The sequence below is a fragment of the Schistocerca cancellata genome, chromosome 1 (assembly GCF_023864275.1).
Source record: "Schistocerca cancellata isolate TAMUIC-IGC-003103 chromosome 1, iqSchCanc2.1, whole genome shotgun sequence".
Taxonomy (NCBI): Eukaryota; Metazoa; Arthropoda; class Insecta; order Orthoptera; family Acrididae; genus Schistocerca; species Schistocerca cancellata.
Genome location: NC_064626.1, coordinates 779,052,361 through 779,065,432, shown reverse-complemented (window position 1 = coordinate 779,065,432; position 13,072 = coordinate 779,052,361). Strand labels below are relative to the sequence as shown.

Genomic DNA, 13,072 nt, shown 5'->3' with positions numbered 1-13,072 from the left:
CATGAGACTTTGTGCAGTCATTTTTATTCATCTATGACATTACGCAACACAGTTTCCTGACTGTACATTTTAAAATACAGGAAAAATTCAGGAACTTCTTTCCTTGAACTATTTGAGAGTCTTAACTGTGTATGTTTGTGAAAGCTGGATTGTTCTGTTTATTTTTTCATACCATTGTATATTTAAAGATATTTTTTCTTCTAATAACAAGTCACACAATTGGAGAAGTGTTACACTGTTCTACATCTGTATCTATACTCTGCAAGCCACCTTGTGGTATGTGGTGGAGGGTGCTTTGTGTACCATTGACACTGCTGCCTTTTCCTTCTCCAAAGGAAGAAAGACTGCTGGTAAGCCTCCACATGACTTCGAATCTGTCTTTTTGTGAGATACACATAGGACAAAGCAGTATATTGGTTGACTCTTTCAGGAATGTATCGAGCGAGACGTGGCACTGGTTAGCACACTGGACTTAAATTCAGGGGGATGATGGTTCTAATAGGTGTCTGGCCATCTGGATTTAGGTTTTTCATGGTTTCCCTAAATCTCTCCATGAAAATGCTGGGATAGTCACTTTGAAAGAGCATGGCCAACTTCGTTCCCCTCTTTGAAACATTCTGAGGTAGCATCTTGTCACTAATGACCTTGATGTGGAGGGGACATTAAACTCTAATCCACCTTTCTTCCTTTTGAGAATATATGCTCTCAGAACTTTAGTGAAGCACACTGTGAAATAGAATGCCCCTCTTGCAGGATCCTGCCACTGGAGTTGTCTGAGCGTTTCAGTGACACTTTTGCTTTCTAAATTCACCTGTAATGAAATGTGCTTTTCTTCTGTCAATCTTCTCTAGTTTCTCTGTTACTCCTGTCTTGTACAGATCACAGACTGAAGAGCAGTATTAGAGTATTGGTTGAATGAGCGTTTTGTAAACTACGTTCTTCCTGTGGGTGGACTATGTTTCCTGAGGATTCTTTCAGTGAATCTCGGTCTGCCATCTACCTTATCTGTGATTAGTTTTATGTGGCTGTGCCACTTCAAATCACTGCGTGTGTATATTCTTAGATAAAGGGGTTATACAAAAATATGGAAACATAACAAATACAACTTATTCTCGTGCCTAAATATGGTGTAGGAAAACTGTTAGCTTTTAAAACAGCTTTGAGTTATCTCAGAATGGATAAAGGTGTGCTGAGCAGTTTTTAGGGGAATCTTATACCATTCTTTCTGCAAAATCATGCCAAGTTCAGGTAACGATGATGGAGGTGGGTGGTGCTTACTCATCCTTGTCTCCAAAGCAGACCACAAAGGCTCAATAATAATGAGATCTAGTGACTGTGGTAGTCAGAGAACTGCGACATTCCATCCTTGTGCTCACAAAACCAGTCCTTGACAATGCAAGCTTTGTGGACAGAGGCCCTGTCGTCTTGAAACACAGCATCACCATTGTGAACAAACACTGTACCTTGTGATGGTCATGATCAGCCAAAATGGTCACATAACCTTTGGCATTAACACAACCTTGCAGAGTAAAAATGGCACCATTGAATACCATGATATGGCTACACAAATCATCACCGAACACCCCCCCCCCCTCCCCCCCATGTTTCACTCATCGGTTTTAAACCTGGCTAATGCAAACTTGGCTTGGATTTATGGCTTGGGAACCACATTTACAGGGTTCTGGTATGCAACATTCAGTACTGGCATGACTTTTTCAGGTATCATCCTCTTATTTTTTGTCACAGTCCTTGCCACCAACTGTCTGTTACCAACTGTCTGTCACCGACTGGTCCACACACTCTTTCATCTGCATTGTTACTTAGCAGCTGATGTTTTTCTGTCTACTCTGTATGCAGTATAAATCTTAGGTACAGTGTCTTTTGAAACACCAAACACTTCGACTATCTTATGGAAGCATCCATGAGCACTAACAACTTGCCTACATTTGAATTCATGTAACTCTTACATAAAGCACTCACAACTACACAGAACATTGTTCTGGATACATTTGACATTGACAGTGTATTGAGTTCACTATACAGGTGCCATTCATGGTTAAATATGACATCGCCTAACCTGCAGGCTTGACTAGCATCTACATTTATGGTCAAGTATGCATTTCTCAGATGCTTCTATATTTTTTGCCCAAACCCTGTATTTTGTGAATGTGACTGCTTCCAGTGATTTTCTGCAATCATGTAATCAATACAGTAATGAGTATTTTAGCCTATTTATGTGCAGTATGTTACATTTGTTTATGTTGAGGGTCAGTTGCCAGTCCCAGCACCATACATTGCAGGTCGTCCTATATTTCCCGTCCTATATTTCCAACCTTTTCTGGTGTTGGAAGTTCTCCGTAGTCATCTGACATCTATTTGGTCAGTTACACACGTTGTAAAAAGTAATGGTCCTTACTTGTAATTACTCAAATATATGGCCTGCCCTTCCAAAAATGTTTAACAGTTCCCATTGCCAGGCTTGATAATTTTGAACTTTCCTGACAGATTTTGAGTGCGAGCTGTATTTTGTACTTATGGTCATCATTAATATTGTGGGTTTGAAATATCCTGGAAGTAATTAAAGAAAAAATTCTGCCATGAGACTTCACGAAATTCAGAGCAAACTCTTTTACTGGAATTAATTTTTCACTCTGCAGCATAATGTGCACCGATATGAGACTTCCTGGCAAATTAAAACTGTGTGCCAGACTGAAGCTGAATTAGTCTGTCCAGCACACAGTTTTAATTTGCTAAGAAGCTGCACATGGGTGTACACTCTGCTGCAGAGTTAAAAATTCCTTCTGGACCAATCCCCCAGGTTGTGGCTACAACATCTCTCTGCAGTATCCTTTCTTCCCAGAGTTCTAGTCCTGCAAAGTTCAAGGTAGAACTTCCGTGAAGTCTGGATGGTAGGAGATGAGGTAATGATAGAAGTAAGGCAGAGAGCGTGGATTGTGAATTGTGTTTTAGCAGCTCAGTTGATAGAGCATTTGCTTGCAAAAGGCATAGGTCCCACATTCAACTCTCGATCTGTCAGGCAGTTTTAATCTGCCAGGAAGTTTCAACTCGTATGCTGTTTATTCTGTTTGAAACTTTGAAAACTGCAAGTCATATTATTTTCCGTAATTTGCTTACATTGGAATTAACGTACTGGTAAATGTTGTTTTGGGTACTAAACAGATGCTGAAACCATCTTATTCTTTCTACTGTACCTGCATGTGCTGACGTGTGTAGCAATTTTTGTCTTCCCAGTACAGCTGCATTATGCCTTTTGACAAATTAAGATTCCACTGTAGAAGAAATTAGCAACATTTGACAGCTCTTCTCATCAGGTTAATGCTTATGATTATAAAAGCATACTTGGCCTTACTAACTTGTAAATTGGTATGAGTCTACCAGAATAATGCATAATGTAATTTCAGGTGGACTGGGATTAGGAGTTTTTGATGGCTGTATGATGGCTGAAGAACTTGCCTATGGCTGTACGGGAATTATGACAGCCTTGGAAGCCAGTGGACTTGGTGTACGTAGAGTATATCTTCATTCTTTTTATAGAGTGCATAATCAGTTTGACAAGTGTTATCTTAAGAAATGCCCTTCACATGTTTTTTTACAAAAAATAAATATATTGTAATAAGTATTATGGATTTATACTGTTCATCAATTTGATTTTCGTGTAGGTTGTCCACCTGGCTGAATGAAATTATTTGAGAAGTGTATCTGAAACAACTTATGATATTAAAAGTTTTGTCTCAAAATTTTTCATGTACTTATATCCCTGAAATTACAACACATTAGGATTAAACATGCCCCATGCTTGGATTCTAAATGTTATTTTATCCTCATTTTTAGCCACAACAAGTTTTGAACATTCATCACTTTTAATTTTAATGCAAACACAAACCGATAACTTGACACTGCATTCTTACAATACGAATTGGTGGTATTAATCCTTGGGGATGTTCTTTCACACTCTTACGTGTTTAAATTCAAACATGGATTGAAAATAAATATACTTCTCTGACAAAAGATTGAGAGACTTCATTTTTTTACATTTAAATATATTTCTTTGTTGTGGGTATTGTTTGAATTACCTATTGTTGCTTCCGCCTCTGTAATAGTAAACAATTGCAGAGTGTTCAAAATTGTATATATGTGGGCTATTACATTGCAGTAACCATTCCTTCCCACTGCAGGGAGAACTTTCTCTGGTACATATTTCCATTCTCACCCTTCTCCTGTGCTGTCACTTGCTATCCTAAGAAGCTGTTGAACCTCCCTTTCTGTCTCCTCTTACATGTTCATCCCAGCCATTCAACTGCACACACAATATAACAATTCAGCTCAGTCAGTCACAATGCTGGAACAATGTAACTGCCTGCCAGTTCTCTCTCTCTCTCTCTCTCTCTCTCTCTCTCTCTCTCTCTCTGTGTGTGTGTGTGTGTGTGTGTGTGTGTGTGTGTGTGTGTGTGTGTGTGTGTAGGGGGGCTTTCTTCCTTTCTTTTATCCATCCTGTTGTTTGCTTTTGTATTTTCATGGATGTGGCTGCTTTTTTGCTCACAATATTATAGTCAATTGAGCAGTGCTTAAGGGGGAGCTTTTAAAGCCCATTTTAGTAGTGTTGCAGATTTTTAGTTTAAGACTGTATCACTCTCGGACTGTGAGCAGTAAAATTTGAAACTTTGTAAACTATAATGCAAGCTCTGTGTATTTTGTTTTCATAACTGAATTAAAGTTATGATTGCTTTTTAGGTGATTCTCAAAAGGCTCATTTTTATTATTTTTCTGGATATATTTAATATTAAAATAATTTCACAGTAAACTTCAGAATAAAAAGTAGAAGCTGTAATAATATATAATATGAATGTTTAAAATGTTATTGATTCATATTGAATATAGTTTGTAAAAATGGGCCATTTTGTAGTCAAGAATATTTTTGTAGAAACCCATTCCAATTTTTCAAGTTCTGTTGATGAATGCACCTTAATATCACTTTTCTTAAAGCCTTGGTAAGACCACCTAACACCATAATGTTGCAGAACAAGCAAACGCTTCATGTGGTATTTCATACAACATGCTACTTAAATGACATCCCTAGTTTGTTGGATAAAAATACATTTACTGTATCAAATGTGTCATTTAAAAAAACGACAGAAGTGATTAAGTTCTGCACCCGCCTTGTGTGTAGTCTCCTGTTAAAAAAGAGAGTACAATTCATGGTCCGATTTTTGTGCAGCTTTGTTTTGATGTTTGTTGCAGTCTTGTAAATATTTATAGTTACACACGATGAGCAAGGTAGAGATACACAGGGAAGTGGGTTCACAGTCAATACATCAGGAAAGCTTTAAACAACACAAAAGAAAAGTTGCTTGGGAGCTGTTCTGTAAAGTGAAGTTTAAATCAGAATGTTATTTATAATAACAACTCCAGGTGTAGCTTGAATGCCCCACAGTAAAATTGAAGAAAGGGTGCCTTGTGCATGAACAACTTACCCGGGGCTGTTTGACAAATGTCTGGGTATATTTAGTTAGGTGTCTTCGTGTATTTTTAGCTGCTCCTTGCATGTGCTTTACTGATTGTTTATTCTGTTCACAGCAAATGCCTGTGATTTTGGCTGGAAACAAAGAACAGCAGAAGAAGTACTTGGGGCGCCTGGTTGAAGAACCACTTCTTGCTGTAAGTCTGTTCTAGATAACTTCACTTTAACTTCAAATTCTCGTAACTGACTGGTTGAACTGGTTTGTTGGAAAACAGGCAATGTCCTGTTTTTATTGATCTTCATTTTTCCTACAAAACTCAAATATAACCAAGAAGAAATAATTGCATTGTAACATGTTTCTGATACGTTTACTAGCCTATTTATTACTGAAGTAGATCTTAGGTTGACACAACCTTTTCATGTATTTCAATGTGTAGCACACTAGATGGCAAGATAAGGCAGGCAGGTGAGCCAGAACCAAGTAGCATCAGTGTAGTGAATTAGTGACCATTGCTCTGGAACACAAGCCAGCTTTGATAGTTGCTTTTAAGGTAGTTTTCCACACCTCTATAAATAAGTGTTAGGCTTGTTTCAAAGAAGACACAAATTTGAAGTAAGCATCCACCAGGACTTTCCATGGTTCAGGCATGGAAGGTGCTTGGATTCTGAAATTATGTTTCACAGCTCTTAATAATGCTGCAGTTATTACTGTTGTACTACTTTCAACCAATAACCAGAGGAAATCACGTATGAGGTTCCACAAGGCTCAGTCTTAGGTGCAGTATTGTTTCTAGTATATGTAATATACAAAGGTGACTCAAATGAAAATCTTAAAAGTTCTGTGAAATTTTGAAAAGTTGTGTGACTGACTTGGTATATGGCAGTAGTATTCCTTGAGTATCAGAAAGTGATAGACAGGTGGCAGAGTGATGCTACAATGCAGGAGAAGGCAGCAACATCCACAACAAGATGGCATCCCACCATCAACATGCACCACCATTGAGCAGCAATCTGTGATGCATTTTTTGTGTCATGAAGATGTGATACGAATCGAAATTTATCGCAGAATGACCATACAGTATGGTGATTCGTGTTTGTCGTTGTAGCAAATGTAAGAGTGTTGTAGGAAGTTTAAAAGCAGTGTGACTTCTGTGGAGAATGCCCGAAGACCAGAGCAGGCTCACTGTGTAATGATAGACAAGAACATTGCGTTAGCAGAGGATCATGTTAAGGACAACAGACTTGTAACACTGAACAAAACAGCCACAAGTTTGAAGATTAATAGTGGTTCAGTGCAGAGTGTTGTTCACAATGTAAGATCTTGCAAGATGGGTGCCACGTCAGCTGATTGCTGAATTGAAAAACCATTCCGTTGATGCCTGTTAAGAACGTCTTAATCATTTCTACATCATAGGTGATACATTTCTGTGAAAAACTGTTACAAGCGATGAGACTTGTGTCCACTATCACCAACCAGAAGTGAAAAGGCCAGGCAAAGAATGGCATCACAGCTCATCGCTGAAACCAAAAAAATTCCATGCTCAACCATCCGCTGGAAAAGTAATGATCATTCTCTTTCGGAATTAAAATAGAATAATCTTGGAGCATTACATGGATTGAGTGAAAGTAACCAGTACTTCTCACTCAGACGAGCTGAAAAATCAACTTCGCTCTGCAATCAGGAGTAAACGAGGACTTCGGGCTTCAGGAGGATTGCTACAGCATGGCAACACAACTGAGACTATTGATGAAATTAAATTCGAATGTCTGGTACATCCTCATTCACCAGACCTTGCTTGTAGTGACTTTCATCTGTTCGGTGCACTCAAAGAAGCAATGGGAGGCAGGCATTTCAAAGTGATGAAGAACTGGAAACCGCGATGCATGGCTTGCTACATGCATGATAAAAAGAATTCTTTCGTCATGGTATCTGTGCACTTCCAAAGCAGTGGAATATGTGAATTAAACATCAGGGAGAGTACATTGAAGAATAACACACAAGTGTTTTTTGTTCATTGTTACAATTAAAAATATTATAGCACTTTTAAGGTTTTTATTTGAATCGCCCTTGTACAACAACCAGAAAGTGTTCTTTACACAGATGACACTAATACCTGCTCAACCACATCTGTTTACAGCGTTAGACATTTTGACTACTGTTTCACAGTATATTTATTCCCTCATGAAGCTTGTTGTAAATAACTTGCTACAGTCCGTAGGGGACTATGATGTATGTAATTACAGTACCGGAAGGAAAAATGTTGTTCGGTATTCCATATTAAGTTTAAGGGGTGCACTGTGTGACAACCAAAAGTTTGATTACGTAGTCAAGAGTATAAAATGTCTGACGACAAAGAAAGATTCAAAACAAACTGAATAGAGTTTCTTTGACAACTCCTTCTGTTCCACAGCAGGATTTATATTTTCATGATATGTAAAAGGTCATGGGTAGAAATTATGTACTCACATCTGTATTTTCTTCTTTTTTAATGAAAAAAGAAATAAAGAAACTGGTAAATGGTCAGCCTGTAGCCATATTTACATATAAATCTGCAGTATGAATGTAAAATGACTCATTCCACATCATTAGAATCAAGCATACAAATGATTCACGGAACATGAAACTAACTTTAAATTACAGTTTTATGGGACTTGTAACAAAATCTTGAATTTTGAATAGGGGCAACAAACAAATTAAGTATTTCAAATAGTGGAAAAGCCAGGATGGAATAATGACAATGTAATAAAAGAATAGAATGCTACTCATAATATACAGGAGACATTGACTTGCGGATGGGCACAACAAAAAGACTGATATGCATTTAAGCTTTTGATCAAAACGCCTTCTTATAAAGTAGCGTGCGCACGCCCACACACACACACACACACACACACACACATTGTGTCTGGCCACTTTGCTAGAGGGGGTTTATGCAGCTCAAAAGCAGATGGCATCTTTTGACCGGAAATAACCTTGTATAAAGATAAGTCTGTACTCTTGTGTATTTTTGAGTTATACACTGCCATTGCATAAGAATGTGGAGCACGTGATCATTGTGATGGCTGTTAACATAGTAACTCAACATTTTTTTCTTTCAGTTCATCTGTTTGCCTGTGAGTGTAACGCACTGATCCTGAATTTATTAATGAATAATAATCGACACAACTGCTTTATTAAATCTGACATAAAATTCATCCCTTGGTCCTTTATCACTGTTTCAGATGTTCCAAACTTTAGTGTTCCTAGATTAATCATTGCTTGTGTCACTGTTTCTGCCTGCTGGTCAGGAATAGCTGGTGGACACAGAATGCAAAAAAGGATCAGCTACTGTTAGAACATAAAGTTTTCATACAGATATTTAAGAAAACAGAGTATGTCAATGCCAGTCATCTGAAATTGTTAATCTGCCTCTGGTAACCTCCGTTATGTAACCTTTTGATGGATGAGCCCCACTTCTTGATGGATGAGCCCCACTTCTTGTGCACATGGAACACAGTTTTTGACATAATGGTTGCCATCTTGTTTGCATGTAATCCACCAGTAATTTTGTGCAACTTTGTGTTCCGTAGCTTATTGATAACTGTGTCTGGCTAAAACTGAATTGTGACCCTGCCTCAATATGTCATTTCGTAATTTGGGTGGTACCACTATGCACATAGCTGGCCGGTGTGGCTGTGCGGTTCTAGGCGCTTCAGTTTGGAACCGCGTGACCGCTACGGTCGCAGGTTCGAATCCTGCCTCGGGCATGGATGTGAGTGATGTCCTTAGGTTGGTTAGGTTTAAGTAGTTCTAAATTCTAGGGGACTGATGACCACAGATGTCAAGTCCCATAGTGCTCAGAGCCATTTGAACTATGCACATACATCTTGTCGTCGCATATGCCCCCCCCCCCCCCCCCCTTCCGTCTTTCTGTGCTCAGTTGTGGTTGCCTCATGAACTGTCGACGTTCTGGGTCATCACCACCTTGTGCTTCTTGCCATTCTTTTGCATCAACCTCCTGTGCATTCTATGGTGCATATTTTGTGACTAATCCCATGTGTAGTTCCATATGATTTATGTACCTAAAAACAAAGATGATGTGACTTACCAAAAGAAAGTGCTGGCAGGTCGACAGACACACAAACGAACACAAACATACACACAAAATTCAAGCTTTCGCAACAAACTGTTGCCTCATCAGGAAAGAGGGAAGGAGAGGGAAAGACGAAAGGATGTGGGTTTTAAGGGAGAGGGTAAGGAGTCATTCCAGTCCCGGGAGCGGAAAGACTTACCTTATGGGGAAAAAAGGACGGGTATACACTCGCGCACACACACACATATCCATCCACACATATACAGACACGAGCAGACATATTTAAAGACAAAGAGTTTGGGCAGAGATGTCAGTCGACTCGACTTGACTGACATCTCTGCCCAAACTCTTTGTCTTTAAATATGTCTGCTTGTGACTTTATATGTGTGGATGGATATGTGTGTGTGTGCGAGTGTATACCCGTCCTTTTTTCCCCATAAGGTAAGTCTTTCCGCTCCCGGGACTGGAATGACTCCTTACCCTCTCCCTTAAAACCCACATTCTTTCGTCTTTCCCTCTCCTTCCCTCTTTCCTGATGAGGCAACAGTTTGTTGCGAAAGCTTGAATTTTGTGTGTATGTTTGTGTTCGTTTGTGTGTCTGTCGACCTGCCAGCACTTTCATTTGGTAAGTCACATCATCTTTGTTTTTAGGTATATTTTTCCTTCATGGAATGTTTCCTTCTATTATAACCATGTGATTTATGTGGTTGACATACTACTGCAAAACTGAATTCACACAGTTGTAATGCTGATCTAGTAAGATGACTTGTCAGATTATTAAATCCCATTTGTCATTTCAGGGCCGAGTGGTCAGTTATTACTTTGAAGCACAATCAATACAAATAACATTGGAAATTAGTATAAGTGCTCGCATCACCACCTAGAATACGTTTTCTCTGCCTTCTTGCGGTATCTGGATGCACATGCTATTTGGCATTTTTTGTCTGTGTACCTCCCAGCTTAAAATGCAATCCAAGACAAAATTGCTAGCATCAAAAGACATCATAAATTGCTTCTGACAGTATGGAAAATCAAGAACTGGACTAGTTGTCACTAAATATTTCAGCCTTACAAATGTTTTGAAATCTGGAGATCATTGAAAATTTTACTCCTTTCTTTAGTAAATATGTGAGGGATCTTGCAATTTCTGTGACATTTGAAATAAATGTTCAATAGAAATTAGCTGCCTGTAACGGAAGACTTTATAGATCAATAACTTTGTGGTGGGATCATATAATAGAGTAATAAACACCTGTTGCCATTGTGCCTAAGAAGACACCAGATCAAAGCAGGCTAATCTATCAGGCAGAGGCAGTTGTAAATGGCCTAGATCCAGCACTTTGCTGGTTGTCAGGGCTCAGTTCGAAACAGGACTCGTCACTGAAGACAATTCTGCTCCAGTGAATGAGACTCCAGGTCAAAGACGTATCTGGAGATGCCCTGGACAAAGGTAGAATACCAACCTGACTGTTGCCCACTGTACGGCCTGACAACCAGGAGTGATGGTCTGGGGTGCCATTTCTTTTCATAGCAAGATCTCTTTGGTCATCATTCATGACACTCATACAGTACAGCAACATGTCAGTGATACTCTCTGCCCCATTTTTGTTGCCCTTCATGACAAGCCATCCAGGGCTTACATTTCAGCAAGATAATGCCTCCTGCACACAGTGAAAGTTTCTACTGTTTGTCTTCGTGCTTGCAAAACTCTATCTTGGCCAGGAAGGTCATCGGATATCTCTCCAGATGAGAACATTTTTAGCATTATGGGCTGGGACCTCCTACCACCTTGGGACTTTGATGATCTGATATGCCAGTTGTACAAACATCCAATTTCTGAAAGTATATAATGAAAACCAAATATTTGAAGAAGTATTACAATAATTGAATGTTAGAATTCCAGTAATTAATAATCTAAATTGTTATCATTTATTTCAGCATGTGAAGCTTTGCATTGAAAGTAGATAGTTATTCTTCACATTCAGTTTTTTAATTGTATATATTTTTAATTATATTTTACAGTGTTGTATGTGTAAGAGATCTTACGTGACTTGCTTCTTACAAAAAAACTGTCTTCCTTACTTACACTACAATGTCCAGCAGTTATAACACTCCGCTTATTGCACCTATGTGAATGAAAAATATTCATGCAAAAGACAGAAATAAAATGGTTATTTAAAAAAGAATTATATGAGGCATTTTCTGGTTCACTAAATTGGAGACGCTGACGAATAAACAGGAATCTAGGAAAGATGGAAAATTGCTTAGCTTTTGGAGAAAGTTCTTAGTTGGGGAGTAACTTACACACAACTAATATTTTGTTTTGTGTGTATGGGGAAGGGGAGTGCTCTGATAAAGGACATTGTAAAATGCTAAGCAATTTTCTTTTCTACATGAATTTGATGAGTGGTGATGTAGCTTGAAGTACATATTTTATTCTGTCATGGATTTTCCATCAATCTGTAGTCCTGTTAGCTGCTTTTCATTCTCTTGTAATTAAACTATCTGAATTCATTACTTTACAGGCATACTGTGTTACTGAACCAGGTGCTGGTTCCGATGTCAGTGGTGTTAAAACACGTGCTGAGAAGAAAGGTGATGAATACATCATCAACGGCCAGAAAATGTGGATAACAAATGGAGGAGTTGCTAATTGGTTAGTTTCCTCTATGACCAATGCCATACTATGATCATTGTATAAAATAATATATAGTGTACATTTTGTATGAATGTGACTCCTGTGAGGGGCTTTACCTGGTGGAGCATGTGAGAGGAAGATGGAGGGAGAAGGAGATAGGAAAGTGGCATCAGTGAACTAACTGGTGCAGGCAGAAGAAGATATTGTAATATGCCATGAAGTAGGGGGGTGGGGGTGGAAATTAAGAGGATAGAACAGAGTAATAGTAGTAATGTGGAGAGAATGAGAGCTCATCTTAAACAGACATATACAGTAAACTGAAGTGAAGAGATGGGAACTATTTTGAGAGGGAAGAGATACAGAAGGCGTGGGAGGTGTTTGTGGGCAGAGGAAAAAAAATGTTGCGACAAACAATTGCAATATCAAAGAATAAACAGGGATCTAGAAAAGATGGGAAAATTGCTTAGCTTTTGGAGAAAGCCAATGTTGTTGGAGAGCTCACAGATGACATGGGTTGTGACATAACTGTTGAATTCAAGTGTTTTGTTCACAGCTGGTTGGAATAAAAGCAGGCACAAAAAGTGGAATTGAGGTTGAAGCAGAGTTGATTGCTTTCACAGGTGACCCCAATTGTTGGGAGATTGGAATAAGATATTCTAGGTGGACACATAAGACAGGCCTTGCACCTGAGTCATTCACTCTGATAAGCCTAATGAAACGAAGGGGTTGGGAGTAGTCATCACATAAGGATGGACCACTGTGTTTCAAAGGTTGAGTGAGTGGCAGAGTATCACTGTAGGTGAGATGGGAAGATTTTTTTAGTAGAATATTCCTTATTTATTGACTTGATAAAAGGTTGTCAGAGTGCTGGCATAAGTATTC

The 13,072-nt window shown here is 38.8% G+C and overlaps 1 protein-coding gene across 1 annotated transcript in view; it reads left to right on the top strand.

Moving 5' to 3' along the window:
- Positions 1-13,072, top strand: part of LOC126187414 (probable medium-chain specific acyl-CoA dehydrogenase, mitochondrial) — an 88,254-nt gene that overhangs the window by 14,773 nt on the left and 60,409 nt on the right. The window contains exons 4-6 of the mRNA XM_049928486.1: positions 3,423-3,523; positions 5,596-5,676; positions 12,078-12,208. Coding sequence (XP_049784443.1) covers positions 3,423-3,523; positions 5,596-5,676; positions 12,078-12,208 — 313 coding nt within the window. The remainder of the gene's footprint in view (positions 1-3,422; positions 3,524-5,595; positions 5,677-12,077; positions 12,209-13,072) is intronic.